General features: G+C 37.5%; 2 protein-coding genes across 4 annotated transcripts in view; one reads left to right on the top strand and one right to left on the bottom strand.

Moving 5' to 3' along the window:
• Positions 1–13,579, bottom strand: part of Sec16 (endoplasmic reticulum export factor secretory 16) — a 38,899-nt gene extending 25,320 nt beyond the window's left edge. Inside the window, exons 1-13 of one of the 2 annotated variants that reach the window (XM_089711829.1) lie at positions 13,200–13,579; positions 10,151–12,990; positions 9,720–9,943; positions 6,510–6,647; positions 6,023–6,193; positions 5,626–5,722; positions 4,791–4,850; positions 3,836–3,935; positions 1,641–1,794; positions 1,143–1,285; positions 585–666; positions 344–418; positions 125–229 (exon numbers count right to left, since the gene is read on the bottom strand). In XM_089711829.1, the coding sequence (XP_089567955.1) occupies positions 125–229; positions 344–418; positions 585–666; positions 1,143–1,285; positions 1,641–1,794; positions 3,836–3,935; positions 4,791–4,850; positions 5,626–5,722; positions 6,023–6,193; positions 6,510–6,647; positions 9,720–9,943; positions 10,151–12,990; positions 13,200–13,274 (4,264 nt within the window). In that variant the 5' untranslated portion in view covers positions 13,275–13,579. The remainder of the gene's footprint in view (positions 1–124; positions 230–343; positions 419–584; positions 667–1,142; positions 1,286–1,640; positions 1,795–3,835; positions 3,936–4,790; positions 4,851–5,625; positions 5,723–6,022; positions 6,194–6,509; positions 6,648–9,719; positions 9,944–10,150; positions 12,991–13,199) is intronic. The other variant, XM_089711834.1, reaches the window with a different exon arrangement.
• Positions 13,580–14,033: 454 nt separating this feature from the next.
• LOC149489298 (apoptosis regulatory protein Siva-like) lies at positions 14,034–15,516 on the top strand. Of its 2 annotated transcripts, none has more exons than XM_089711716.1 (4): positions 14,034–14,348; positions 14,423–14,568; positions 14,793–14,938; positions 15,086–15,516. In XM_089711716.1, exons 1-4 carry the CDS (start codon positions 14,240–14,242, stop codon positions 15,123–15,125), a joined length of 441 nt encoding a protein of 146 aa, XP_089567842.1. In that variant the 5' UTR covers positions 14,034–14,239; the 3' UTR covers positions 15,126–15,516. The 2 variants fall into 2 exon arrangements, with proteins under 2 accessions (XP_089567842.1, XP_089567836.1); XM_089711710.1 differs by having other exon boundaries at positions 14,423–14,577.
• Positions 15,517–15,593: the final 77 nt, after the last annotated feature.

Below are 15,593 nucleotides of genomic sequence, written 5' to 3'. Positions count from 1 at the left end.
GTCAAACATACTTTTCTATAACAAAAATGTTTCGTTTCTCTTTAAAAAAATATTTTTTGAAAAATTGAAAAAAAAATATTGAAAAGAGCCTATGTGAATTGTGAATAAAAATTAAAAATCACACCGAGTGCCTCCTGCTGGTTTCCATACAGCAGCAGCTCTCTGAAGCGGTCCACCGCTTGCTTCTCATCCACCACCGTTTCTGGAGCCGCTACTGCCTCAGTTACCACTGCAAATAAAAACACATTTTATTTCATGTTACCTTGAACGACTACAAGGTATTAATAATGTATAGAATAGTTAATACAAATTATTGATATAAAAATAATATAATAATACGTACGTGCCGGATCCGCTGTTTCAACATTCGCCGCCTCGTCATCACAGTTCAAACTCGCTGATGATGCCACGCGGGAGTCTGGATTCAATCAAAATAAAATATTTATGAATTACATTTAAATTTCGGTTCAATTTGGTTATAAAAACATCTATGTGAAAAAGAAGACACATTGTTTTTTTCTTTTTAATGAATAAAATAGCATGTACTATTTATTGTACGTTGCTTTAATCAAGCTATATCTCACCGCTGGCGACAGAGGGCGGCTTGTACTCGTACTCCTTCGTGTTCTTCATCAGCAGCTCCGCGATGTCTGACCCCATCACCACCTGTTGGATCAATTATTTTTATACATATTTTTTTCGTTAGTATTAATTGTGTGAGCATGAGGTATGACATGTTGTTTCGTGTGTTATGGCGTATTGTTGCGTATATTAGTGCGTGTTGTTGTGAGTGGAAGATTGGCGTGTTGTTACATCTGATATGACGTGATGTTGCGTTTGGTATGACAAGATATTGCATGTGATATGAGGTGTTGTTGCATGTGGTACAGCGTGTTGTTGCGTGTATTATGTCGTGTAGTTGCGTTTGGTATGACGTGTTGTTGCGTGTGGTATGTCATGTTGTTGAATATGTTATGGCGTGTTGTTACATGTGGTATAACATGTTTTTGCATGTTGTTGCGTATGTCATGGCATGTTATTGCGTGATATTGCGTGTGGTATGGTGTATGGTATGGTGTGTTGTTACGCGTGTTATGGCGTGTGTTATATCGTATTTTCACGTGTGGTGTTGTTGCACTGACCCCGTTCTGTCGCAGCAGCAGCGCCAGCAGGTCCCACAGCAGCGCGTGTCCGGCGGGGTCAGCGGGGTCAGTGGGGTCGGACCGCGTCGCCGCCCGCGCGCGCCCCAAGCAGTAGTCTATCACGCTCTTCTTGTGGGTCACACCTGGAAACGAACCATTTTAGCCATTATTATATGTATTGTTAAATAGCTGTGTGTGAATTAAAAACGTAATATTTTTTTGAAGAAAATCACATTATACATGCGATGTTTATAAAATAATGAAATTTGACAAATCAAGTAAATACTTGGTTTGTGTGTGTAATTTATATTATAATTTAAAATATAATTGCACGCTCAACTACGAGCAGAATGTTTAAGAACCTAGGTATATAATTTGTACCTCCGTTTTGTAACTACTTTCAGCAAATAAAGACGATTTGTGTCGATATGTATGTGTGTGTGTGTTTGTATGGATGTGTCTGCGTGTGTGTGTGCGGGGTGGGGGGTGGGGGCTCACCTCTGACGAGCGGGCCGGGGAAGGCGCGCAGGCGCTGCACAGAAGGGTCGGCGTGCAGCAGCGCGGCCAGCGGCAGCAGGCGCAGCGCCGCGGGCCGCCCGTCCGCCGGCCACGCCGCTCGTACTACCACCAGCGTGCCTGCGCCCAGCGTGCCCTGCGTACACGTCACGAGTATTACCAACCAGAAAACGTGTAAACCGAGCACGCGTCAGAAGTGAAACTTCTTTGATAAGATTAAAAAAATCGTCACCTTATTCCATGACGTGAGGGTATTTCCATGACGCGACACTGAAAATTAACTATCAACGCGCCTAAAGAAGTGTCACTTCAAAAACGCATTATTAACGTTTTTTCCCTGTTCGATCACTTCAAAAACGACGACGCACAACAGAAAATTTCTTCCATAACAAAAACCTCAACAGAAATACTTTCAGATAATAGGAAAATTTGAGGCGTAATTCAAAACTCAATTTGATCCATTACTCTCTGTACGAGCAAGCACGTCCAAAGTGCAATAAGGCGCTTTGCTTGCATATTGCGTAACTCAAATTGTTTCCAATATTTTAAACTTTATATTATATTCAAATCAGTTCATCGTCGACGGTCATTAAGAGTACCTCGCGTGACTCATCCATTTTATTACAAGTTTCCGTTTAATACAAGTTTCAATAGTCTAATAATTCTTTTATTATAAGTACGGGATAGGCCCGTACATTCTGGTCCTTCGAGCCGGATATGAACCAGCGACCTATGGATATACAGTCCACGTATAGAAATTTTCTCGACTTATGGATTTTCCTGGCGTATAGAAATTTTTCTGACTTATAGAAATTTTTCTGACGTATATAAATTTTCCTCTCTTATGGAAATTTTCCTGACATAGAAATTTTTCCTGACTTATCGTAATTTTCCCGACTTATGGATTTTTCCTGACGTATAGAAATTTTCCTGACTTATACAAATTTTCCTTATCTATATAATTATGCGGCAAAGGGAAATTTTCCTCACGTATAGAAATTTTCCTCGTTTATAGAAATTTTCCTGTCTTATGGAAATTTTCCAGCTTATAGAAATTTTTCCGACTTATGATTTTTCCTGGCGTATACTAATTTTCCTCACGTATAGAAATTTTCCTGGCGTATAGAAATTTTCCTGGCTTATAAACATTTTCCTGACTTATAGAAATTTTCCTTTTTTTTGAAATTTTCCCGACTTATCGCGTAAATTTTCCTGGCGTATAAACATTTTCCTGACTTCTACAAATTTTCCTGGCTTATAGAAATTTTCCTCATGTATAGAAATTTTCCTTGTTATAGAAATTTTCCTTTCTTATAGAAATTTTCCAGCTTATAGAAATTTTCCCGACTTATGGATTTTTCCTGGCGTATAGAAATTTTCCTGACTTATAGAAATTTTCCTCACGTATAGAAATTTTCCTTTCTTATGGAAATTTTCCCGACTTATGGAAATTTTCCTGACTTATAGTAATTTTCCTCACGTATAGAAATTTTCCTTTCTTATGGAAATTTTCCAGCTTATCGAAATTTTCCCGACTTATGGAAATTTTCCTGACTTATTATTTTTCCTGACTTATCGTAATTTTTCTGTCAATCGAAATTCCCTAACTATTTTTAAAATCATTTTTCTATTCTAACTAAAATGGGAAATTTTTCGACTGATTAAAGTAAACCACCCACCTATTCCCACCCAAATCCCGTACGCTATGCTCTCTATCCACAGGCCGCGCGTGCGCAGAATGGCTCAGTATCTGCATAGCTAGCGAACGTATAAACTCGCCCGGTCGTTGGGCGTGGTACCTACTTGGACATATTTCGCAATAAAAGCTAGCCTATGTCTTTTCTCGGGTATCAAAATATCTCCATACCAAATTTCATGCAAATTGGTTCAGTAGTTTAGGCGTGATTGAGTAACAGACAGACAGACAGAGTTACTTTCGCATTTATAATATTAGTATGGATTCAAATCAGTTCATCGTCGACGGTCACTCACGTGACTCATCCATTTTATTACAAGTTTCCGTTTAATACAAGTTTCAATAGTCTAATAATTCTTTTATTTCATATTACATTAATTAATCATACAAGTACGGGATAGGCCCGTACACTCTCAAACACTAACCATTAAATTATGACAACTTATTATTTAATACAAATCATGAAAAGAGGTGGAATCACCTTGATATGCGCGGTGGAGTACTTGAAGGGCGTCATCCGCTCGGAGCGCACCGTGGACTCCTCCAGCTGCAGGTTGAGTGACGCGTCCGTCGTCAGGTCCCTGCGACACGACACGCTATACTACCTGCTCTGACGCGTCATCACCACGTGTGATACTTACAAATATTTTAATTGCAATAATTGGTAATTAAATTGTGAGAAACATTTACTGTCGATTAAGTTTGATAAAACAAGAAACTTTATATACGACCAAACACATAGAAGAGAAAAAACAGAATTTTCTGACACTTTAGCATATTGTATTAGATGACACTTTCTATACAATTTTTAGTTACTAGCTAAAACAAAAATATTCTTGCAGTCACCCGCAGAAATTAAACCCAGAACCTTACAACTGTAAAGCTAACGTGCTAAGCACTAGTCCTTTAACGATTTATACCAAGTTAAAATTAGTTAAAAAATATATATGTATATATAATATGTTTCATGGTGCAAAATAGGCATGATAACCAAATAAAAGACAATTATTTGTGCAATTTGTACTAATTCCAATAAAAGCAAGCATTAATTTTATGAAATGATAGGTTAGTTATGTATAAGTATACGATTTTTAATGATTTAGAACTTAGGTCATAGAACAACCAAATTATTTCAAACAATTTAAAATACACCTTATTTTCTTGCAGTTAGAGCACATTTTTCAAAATCAAAGCTATTTTTTTTTCTAGAAAAATGTTTAAAATATTCTGGGGCCGTATTATGACCTCTTTTTTAAATTCATAATATTATTATCTTAACAACCAGCCATGGCCATTGCGATCATAATTTAAATTTGCCAGTTATTTCAATTCACGGCATAAACTGTCTGGAAATAAGAGGTCATAATACGGCGCCTGCTAAAAAAATTGGATAGTTCTATGACGTAGATTACATTTGAATGAATATCTGATGGTACCTGTCAGAGAAATCAGTCCGCAGTGAGAGCGGCGCCCGCAGCGAGCCCGCGCCGTAGTACCTACACCACACCACCACTTATTGCACTAACCCTTTACTTTCACACACAAACCATCCCTAATAACTTTCCTTTTAGAATTAAGGATGTAAAATAATCCTACAGGAAATCCTTTCTTCTCTAAAAAAAGAAATATTATGAAGGTGTGGAGCGATCACTTAGATATTTTTTAAAGAATAAAAAAACATTTCGATCTTTCGCGGCAAGGTGAAAGACGCGGGTTCGAATTCCGATCAAGATGGACTATTTTATTCTTAAAAACTTCTTATTTATAAAGCCTTTGATAGCTATAAAACTAAATATCAAATAGATCTGAGATTGTTAGTTTGAATGGTTTGTGAATGAATAGTGTAATTGTTAATTGATTTCCAAACAAAACATTCGAAATCGAATCAAACCAAGACAGTGGACACTTTCACTCGCAATCAGGTGAAGTAATGTACAAAATTACGGTGTTCGTAATCAATGCTGTTAATTGAAGACCTTTAAATGTATGTATGAAGCAATTATTGGTACATATTTAAAAACATCAGGACTTTGTGGTTTCATAAATCATCAAACATATTTTGGTGATTTGACGCTAAACGAAAATCAGTAATCTAATTACTTACTCTTCAGTATTAGGCAATCTACTAAGATTTTTATTTAAAATTTCCTATGTGCATGTACCTAATTTGCTTTTAGCATCAAATCACATTCTTGCTGCAATGAATGTTATTAATGTGTGCGTTGTGCGTATGCGTGCACATGTGCGTGCGTGTGCGTGTACAGTACGTACCCATCGTGCCCCTTGAGCCCGTTAGCACTGGAGCGGCCCGAGTGTACGCTGGCACGCTCCTCCGCGCGTACGTCGTACCCGGGCGCTACCGGGTAACCTGAAAAACAAGAATTAGCGTCTTATTAAATACAATTTTATCTTTTATTTGAATTTTACCTTGAATATTAGTTGAATTGTATTTTTTCTCAAATAGTTATTTTTTTTTCTTCGAAATTAGAATATCATAAGGCTTCAAATTCCTTTTATGTATGATCGGTTAAGATATTTGCTTAGATTATAAAATTATATTTATTTATGTATTTATATATATCACATTCTAATGCATTATATCGCTCGAGTTTCAAAACTTCATTATTTATAAAGCATTCTAAAACGTTATCTTCGAAGCAGTATTTACCGGGATATCTGTAATGCGGTTGTCCCGGGACGGCGGGCACAGCGGGCACAGCACCGGCCATGATCTGCTTGTAGAGGCGCATGTAGGCCGCCGGGTCGGTGCGCCGCAGCCGCTCGTAGTACTCGTACTGCTGCCGCTGGGCCGCGTACGGGTCCGCGCCGTACTCCGACACTGCAACAAAATGTATTTGCTAAAAACATGGTACAGAGAGATGGCAAAAAATATAATATTATTAAGTGTACCATTCGTGTATCAGAGGAATAGTAGTGGACCAAGTGTGGTACCTTGTGCAACTCTATGATATTTTTGTAGTGAAAATTTAGATTATTGCATTGGATATCTAATTTTATCGAGCATTGTGAAAATTTTAAATAACATTTTTAGAATGCATTATTAAATAAAAAACTTATCTATGAATATTTATATTTCAACTTGTTTTACTTTAACTAAGGGCTTTTCAAAAATACGAATCGACAAACAGTCTCACCATCGTAATAAGGATCAGGTCTGGTCCTGTGCCGGCGCCGTTCCTCGCGGTGTCGCCGCCTCGGCTCGTCCGCGTCTTCGTCCGTGGCGGTCGCCTCCCGCGAGCCCGCACGCGAGCCGGACGAATACGTGTCTCCACCTTTTGTAACGTGTATATTTACAGTAATAACTAAATCAATAGAAGCCGAAAGCAACACATGAGTTCAATTATCTGGATGCTTATGAATGCTTGACTAAAAAATATTGAATATCATTCGCTTCTGATGTGTAAAAAACAGGCAAATGAATGTCAAACCGATTAGTGCCAAAGCGCATGAATACTTTCTTGTTGGTTTTGGATTATTTTCCTATTGATTCCTGTTTCAATCTTTTCCACTTTGTAAAAAATGTAACTAAGTTGTAAATACACCCAATGTATACGTATACAACGATGTACATATAAATAACGCTTCCAAATAATCAACTGTTCGAATCGAATAAACTGGATCCATTGAATGCTAATTATTAAAATGTATGTACACATTTACATAATTATGTCTTTATATATTTGCTTAATGAGCTGAGCGAATCCTGACCTAAAACGTATGTTAATTAGTTTCTAATAACATTTAATCCTAAATTAAATACTTGTACTGTTTCAGTATATGTTGCTATCGAAATTTATATAACTTAAATATTTCTCGTACAGATTAATCAGTTTGTTTAATTTGATAAAAGGAATGTAAACAAAAAGATATTCATTTACAGATCAATTAATTAAATCTATGAGCAAAACTTCATTCACGTTATATTACAGTTCTCAGTACAAGTCTTATCTATGTTAAAGATAAGATATTGTATCAATATCATTTCATCTCATGAAATCGATAAACTTCACACCGCTATTGCATCATCTTGCTTTGAAAGCAAATCGAATGGAAATAGAAAAATGACGATATTAAAATGAAATAAAGTCTTGTTATTTGTCACACATCAACACTCTGATTAATAAGCCATAAATCGATGATTTTCTTTCATAATTGTATGCAGCATGCAATCTGGGCCACCTCGTTTGTGTTGACTTTGAAACCGTATCTATTTTATGAAAATAAAGTAAAGTAGGCATTCTTGACTATGTAGGTTAAATTCCTGATTTTAAATTCCTTCTGAATTTTAATATAAGAACTGTTGTAGTTGTATGTATGTCAAAAATGTTTGTATGTATGGTTTCAGAGTGTAATACATAGTTGAAATGTGTATTTAAACTTATTGTTAAAATTAATGTAATTTTTTCGGACAGTTCTCACCAAATCATATAATAAATCACTTTTTCGATAACATACATTCATCCATAAAAATTTTATCTGTTTATAATCTTAATCTTATTTTGATTAAATATTAAGGATTATCTATGAGACATTTAAAAAAAGTACAATAATCGCGTTTTTTGCAAAATCCAATCAAATTACATATACAAGTTCTGACTTACAAAATAAAAACCTATTAAAAATATAAAATGCTAATGTGCAAAACGATAAACGCTAGATAACATTTAAGCTTGCAAAAAAAAACCTGTTTTAGAGACAAAAAGTGCAGACATTTATATACAAGTGATTTGTTTAAACATTTTCATATACCTGGAACTTGATATTGAATAAATATAGTTTTATTATACTGTGGACAAGGATATAAGAATTATGCTAAGATTGACAAGTGTGTGTATTTGTATCTCGGAAATTACAAGACCTATTTTTTGGAATGTTTCTTTTCTTAGTTAATGTCTGATATCATATACTTTGTATCTAATGAATAAGAATAAATCCTAACTATGCAAGTATTTTGAGTCGATTTAAATATATACTATAGAATGGTACAACTCACTACACTATAAATTTTCGTTCCGAAAAAAATAAATTGTGTCCATAGAAAAATAAAATGTCAAAAAATATGTACATGTGTAAGAGGTAAGCCCAGAGCAACACGCACACTCTACCTTTGCTAGATTCCGACTTAGCGTCGCCCGAAAACGTCACGACTGAAACAAACGCGACACAGCGTCACCAATACATATAGATAGGTCTTTTTGACGAGCTCGTAAACTTGGCTATTAAATGCCTAATGACTTATAAAACCCGTTTTTAATAACGAAAAAAATATATAAAGAATCCGGCTGTGTTTTCAATTCTGTCAACCTTTTTACACTTTCTTTAATTTCCTATTTAATGTAAAATTGAAAGTAACAGTAAAGACACTCAACGTCTGGGAGGCTAAAGCAGAATTAAAGTTTATTATTACACAAAGTCGGGGATTTATGATATAAATTTAGATTTGAGTAACTCGACTATTGAGTAGATTGTAGTTCATACATCCAATCAATCTATTCCCGAACCAAAACATATATCACGCGTCAAACATCAATATAAATTACGGTAATGCTGTAACTAAATAAGACAGTGGCCTCGAAACAGCTTAGCCTGAACTAAAATACGCTACGCAACCACATTCTAGAGCACAGCGTGAATACATCAACATACATTTACCTTTCACAATGTAACGTGCAGATCAAATACGCTACTTGAAGATAATCTTAAGATGATTATTATTTACTAGATTTCCGCCCGCGGCTTCGCTCGCGATTTTAAAGAAAAGCCCGCATAGTTCCCGTTCCTGTGGGATTTCTGGGACAAAAAGCCTATGTCTTATTCCGGGTCATCAGCTAGGTAGCTCAAACCAAATTTCATTGTTTCAGTAGTTTAAATTACGGGAAAGAATAACAAACATCCATAGTCACAAACTTTCTTATTTATAATAGGATGTTTTTTTTCACTGTATTGTTAATTGTGGTCGAAAAAATAATTTTGTTGCATGTTTATATTGCAGCTAGATATTGCGCAATATTATGTTGATCAACAATGTAAAATGGCTACGAAATTGGCTGATTGACTAAGTGGCCAAATTATGTTGGGTCCAAGGTCGCAAATTAGTTTTTTGTAGCGACAACCCGGTGTCTTCGAAATATGTAATGTACTTTTGCAAGAAGATCTATTAGCTAAATTTAATTTTTTACATTTTACGTCTTTGAGTATCATTTCTAACTGACAAGAAATTTGTTCTGCTAGAACACAGGTTTAAGAAAGTTTTAGACCCACAAAATATTTCATGAAAATTGGTCAAGAAGCTTAGTATACAAATGATTCCTATCTCTTTCGCACGCGCAAGTGTGTGTACCGACCTCTCCTGCGCTCCTCGTCGTCCCGCTCGCGGCGCGCGGGGTGCTTGCGCGTGGGGTCGATGTCCCGGTAGCGGCGCTCGTAGCGGCGGCTGCGGCGCTCCTCGTCGTAGCGCCGGTCGCGCTCCAGCGTGCCGTAGCGCTTGCTACGCTCCCGGTCCTCGTAGCGCCGCTCCTTGTCCTCGCCGCGCGGCGGTTTGGACGTGTGCGAGCCTTCGCGGTATCTCCTGTGGACGATAATATTATGTTCTGAGCAATTTTGTAAACAAATTAATTGCTCACTATATTAAAATTATATTATAAAAACAAACAACTGCGCACTTGTGTACCTAATATTAACAATGTTATTAATTAAGGACATTTGTATAATATTACATTTTGCAAATAGCACAAATATAGCAGCAGTAAAATATAACATGTATAGTTTATTATACCTGCGCTCTCTCTCCCTATCGCTGTAGTAGTCCGTGTCCTCGGTCTCGTAGCGGTGTGAGCGCGTGGAGCGGCGGTGTCTACGCGCGCCCGGACTGTCGTCCCGCTCGCGGCGCGCGGGTGGCTCCTTGTCGCGCCGGTCCCGCTCCGGGCGCCGCTCCTCCCGCACCGACCGCCGTTCGGGTTCTCGTTCGTATTTTCGATCGTCTCGCGGGTATCTGCCGTCCTTGCTCCTCTCCTTGTCGCGGCTCGACGCTTTGTGTTTATCTTTCCGCGACGACGCTTTGTACCTCTCGCCCTCAGATTCTTCTCCCGACGTACGGTTCACTGATTGTCTGCGGGAATTGTTAGACCCGAATTCCATAGAGATGGCCGCCTCGTTCCTCTCTATACCGGAATCGACGTTGACGGCAGTGCTGTCGTATGTGTGGTCTCTGAACGACATGTCGGCCGACGACACGACACTCAAGTCTTGCAAATTTTCACCCTCCATTATTATTTCCCTCTGCTGGTCGTCCACCGAGACACTGTAGTCGGGAGACGTAGCGTTGCTCACTTCGCGCGCCCCGATCACGTTTCTAGAAGTGCTCCTTACGTTTGGTTCCGTATAGTCAGATCCGTCAACATTTTGCTCGCGCACTTCCGATCGTCCGACGTCTGGTAAATTTGGGAAGTTGTTATCGACCCCGGTAACGACTCGTTGTTCACTCGCTGCCCCATAATTTGTATTGGAAAACTGTGAATAATCGTCGTTACTAGGTTCCCCGGGAACCATCCTGTCTAAACCGACAGGCCTTCTGTCACTCCCTCGGCCGGGTGGCGGTTGCGCGTAATTATCTGGCGTCTGTTGACCGTCTGCTCGTCTGTACGGTCGACCAATGTTGTCAGTAGGTTGACCATCAATATGACGATCCATATAAACTTCGCTAGGTTGATTATAAGCATTATCTGACTCATTCTGTTGACCCGGCACCATGCGGGATAAGCCCGGAGGAGGTTCCTCTCCAGACATATTTAAGTTCTGATTATATTCAACTTCTTGTTGGCCAACTCCCATTCGTCGGGGACCCGGTGGAGGTGGTCGACTGAAATCAGTATTCTCCCCATAATCGCTGCCAGACAAATGTGCCGTTTGTAAGTATTCATTTCTATCATTCTGTGGAGCAACCTCCAAATTTTCGGGTACTTGTTGAGGAACAGAAGAAGATGATCTGTAAGCTGCTGGTGGAGGCTGATCTGGTCTCTCTGAATTATCAGGCATTGTCTCTAAGTTTGCGCCGAAACCCGCAGGCATTCTTTCATGTTGCGTTACTTTGCTCACCACGGCTGGCGATGTCAAACCGGTACTGGACGGTATGGATGGTACATTTGGTTGCGGAAGTGAGTTGATCTGCGGAACCTTGGTCACATTCTTATGTGAAAATGGCCCTACACTTTTGAAAGGATTAGATGAGGATGTTGAGAAATTCATGGGAGGAGGATGAGTAGTTGCCGAAGATGGCGGAGGAAGAACAGATGCTGGAGGGTTGCCTCGATTATTGGTCGGTGGTTGGTTATAGTTAGATGATACAGAAGACATGGGCACCGATTGGTTTGCTGTTACTGGTGGTGGAGGAGGCATCGGAGACTGGCGTTTATTAACGTTAGCACTTGGAAGAGGCATATGAGGAACTGGTGCAACATTTGGTATAACATTTTCACTATCACTCTCATTTACATTTCTAGGTCTTTCCGCAGGAGGTTCAGGATACTCATAGTTATTTATATTCATATCTCTCATTGATTGAGTTAAGTCCTCAGGTTGGGCAATGTGACTCGAGTCACTTTGTGCTTTGATGTCTGGTAGTTGTTCATCAATGGCCTTGGTAAACTCACAAATCTGATTTGTGAGATCATGTAAAGCATTCTGTGAATAATTAAATGTTGTTGATTCAGCAGTTATTCCTGGACTACTCTTATCTGAGTTTCTAGACTGATTTTCACTTCTGTGAGTGCTGTGTGTACCTTCGGAGTGAGTGAGAGGCCCATCACTGGAATCTTGAGACATTTGTGACTCAATAGACCACTGCGGTGTGAGGTTTTCCAAGTTGATGCGCTTGCCCAACGCCAAATTTGGGATATGTTCCTTCACTACTTCTCTATCATTAAGTGTTTTTACATCTTCAGCGGGCAATAATTGTGCCGGGCTGTTATTCAGATAGTCTTGACTTCCTCTTTGCACTGTATTAGCATTGACTTGATTACTACTTGAGAAGGCAACCTCTCCACTATTTTGCACAGGTTGTTGTTGGGGATGTTGAGATTGTTGTTCTTTCTTATCTTCCATTGACCAATTCCAATTATCATTAGATGAAAAGCTCTCTTCAATTATATTTGCATTAGTATTTACATTAACATTTGCATTTGCATTAGAGTTACTATAAAGGGGTTGCTGATTGGCAGGTTGGGTAGAAGGCACTTGACTAACTTGCTTCTGAGCCTGTTTGGATGCATCATCCCATCCCCACCCCCAATTATCTTCCCAAGAGTCAGCATTTGGAGCATTCTGTGTATAATTCTGTTGTTGAGCTGGCACATTTTGGTAGTAGTTTTGTGTATAGCCTTGTTGCATATTGTCATAGTTCTGATTTGTGTAGTTATGATTATATTGAGGAGGCTGCTGATAGAACTCATTTGAATTGTTCCCAAAGCCTTGCTGTGTGTTGTAAACAGCACCATACTGTTGTGGTTGTTGGCTATATTGTGGGGGTGGCTGTTGCTGTTGCTGTGGCCACATTTGTTGTTGTTGCACTGGTGGACCCCCCTGATAATTGGGGTACATGTTTGGTTGACTGCCATATGGCTGCAAAATGGAAAATGATAAATAAAAAACAAGATCAACAAACTTCCTATTTTTATAAATTTATATCAAAGAAATCGTATCGCAAATCTCAATTAGTACTTGTGTATAGTTATATTATTGATGAACTGTAGCAGAAATGTAAGAAAGCAGTTGGTCCACGTCATTGTTTACGTCTGTGTCGACATAACCTGTGCGAATATTTGGCTCACCTGATTCGCGTTGTAGCCCTGGGGATCCGGGCCGGGCGGCGGCGCCCCGGGCTGCGGCCGCTTCATCCACGACATTTCGCCCTATCGCCGCTTACGTAACATTCGCAAGAGAGCCCCTTCACATATGTTAACACCAACAAACAGCTTCGTCACTATCATAGAATTTAATTTTAAATTTCACTTTCACTGAAAAACACTTGTTTCAGATTAACGAACTGAAATCAAGATTACAACTATTGCAATAAATAACGAACAATCCTTATCTCCCTCAAGGATATACCTGTATTTTATTTAATTAATAAATATGTTTTTCTAAATATTTTATTGACAGCAACCCATCGATCGAAGGTGCCCTGTTGGCAGTGTAGCCATGTCTATTTTAATTTTTATAAATTTAATCGGATACAGTCACAGGATACAGTAGTATTTCAATTGGTACACAAATTGTAAAATCTTTATTTGGAGATGTTTTATATAAAATTATCGTTTGCAATGTTCATTTTAAGAACACTGAACACTTAATAACTATGTCAATTGAAATACTTTCATCAAATTATTGTTAAAAAAAGATGCATTGCATTTCTTTGCGTATGAAGTTTACGTGTACCTCCCTGTTGCAATTTTCATTTGTTCCTGTATATAGTACGTGAGTGAAGAACTAAAAAACACCTATTAATTATAATTTATATCCGATTTTAATTCATCCACAGCTGTTTCATCTTTGTTTTGTCCATGGCTGTTATTATAATTAACTGTCATAAACCTATGTCAATGATGTGTCAATGTCATTATTTTCCTGGTTTCAATGTCAATAGTTGTCAAAACTCAAATTTGTCATTTGTTTTGAGTTATTTTTGTTGACCAAGCCACGACCAAGCGAACCACACAAATTTTGATAATAATTTTACAAACAAACAAACATAAAAGAGTCAATATTTCGGGTAGAGTACAAAAGTCTGTAATGTCTGCTAAAATTTAAAAACTGGTAAAAAATATATTTTCTAAAAATCTTATAAGAATTAAGAATTCTGCTTTCGGAAATGGCAAAGAGAGCGAATCCCTTCATTGAAGACTTTGTGCAGCAAAGAAAAATTCACGTTGGATTAAAACAATTTAATAATAATAACGAAAGGCTTGAAAAAGTTTACAGTAAGTCTCTTTCAACATTTTCTTTTATAATTTCGGTTAAAAGTGTACTAACTACCCTCAATAATTATTTACAGAAAAAACGCTGGATATATTATTTAAGGGTGCCAAGAAAGCCCAGCAAGATAACAACAAAGTAGAAGTGGAGGTCAACACCAAGAAAGATGGTCTCAAACAACTGTTCTTGTCTGCTGATGGGACACTCTTGCATTCTGGTGAAATGGTAAATGATGTATGTATAGTTAATAAACTAAAGTGTTATTTTCCTGGAGATCAAATTTTTACAAATGCATAAAATACATGAATAAAGACTTATTAAGTTAATTTTGTTTTGATTAAAAAAACAAGAATTTCTTTATCTTGTAATTCATTTTGTTAGAGTAGATAAATCTGTAATGAAATGAAAATCAAATGAATAATATTTTTAACCACATCACTACATTTCAGGTGAAGGTTGCTGCATCCCTTTCATGTGCATGTGGGGAGGGCACAACAGATAAATGTGCATATTGCGAGGCAGCTCTGTGTGCGCGCTGTGAGCGGCCGTGCACGCGCTGCGGTCATGTGTACTGTGCAAGATGTTCTATATTTGAGTATGTATCTACACTCATATTGAGTGGAATGGTTTGTTGTGTAACAAATAAAATTATAATCAATTCTTTACAATTTGATTTTTGTTTTATAGCATTCTTAAAAATTATAATATTAAAAATTTACAAATGATTTAAAATATTTTTCAGGGCTGAAGGAACAGAAGTATGTGTGTCTTGCTATGGCTGAAACATTGATTTAAATGTACTTGTAAGAACATGTGGGAGGGAAAAGGACAATGTTTCCCAAGATAGTGATATAGGGTTTCATATGTGTGGATTTAGTCACAGGGTTTTTATTATATGTAATAGTTAATGAATAGGGGTCAGTGTCCAATACTAGCTGATATTATGTATAAGATGATGTTGTGAAGTGAGTTTATATTTTTGTTCTAGATAATAGCTGTAAAGTTGTGTATAAGGCGGGAACTTCTACTTTTAAATAATTTAATTTATGTTTTTAAGTTTCATGTTCTAATATTTTTGTCTAATTGTTGACTATGTATGTATGTATAAACTAATGTGCATTATAAAATATAGGAATATAATTTAAAATGAAATAAAACAAGTTACATCCACAAGTATCATTTTATTTCAATATTGAAAATTATTCAAACAAACCCAAATTTAATTGATAGCAAATCTATGACCTTAAGAA

The sequence above is a fragment of the Colias philodice genome, chromosome 3, assembly GCF_061535455.1.
Source record: "Colias philodice isolate Cphi_HAF_F1 chromosome 3, ilColPhil1 Martin Lab GWU primary, whole genome shotgun sequence".
Taxonomy (NCBI): Eukaryota; Metazoa; Arthropoda; class Insecta; order Lepidoptera; family Pieridae; genus Colias; species Colias philodice.
This window is presented reverse-complemented; position numbering and strand designations above follow the sequence as displayed.

What these genes read in the sequence shown, in the direction of transcription:
- LOC149489298 (XM_089711710.1), top strand. Translation starts at nt 14,240, where the DNA reads ATGGCAAAGAGAGCGAATCCCTTCATTGAAGACTTTGTGCAGCAAAGA. An exon ending in AAGGCTTGAAAAAGTTTACA is followed by an intron (nt 14,349 to 14,422) that starts GTAAGTCTCTTT and finishes AATTATTTACAG; the next exon opens with AAAAAACGCTGGATATATTA. An exon ending in CTGGTGAAATGGTAAATGAT is followed by an intron (nt 14,578 to 14,792) that starts GTATGTATAGTT and finishes ACTACATTTCAG; the next exon opens with GTGAAGGTTGCTGCATCCCT.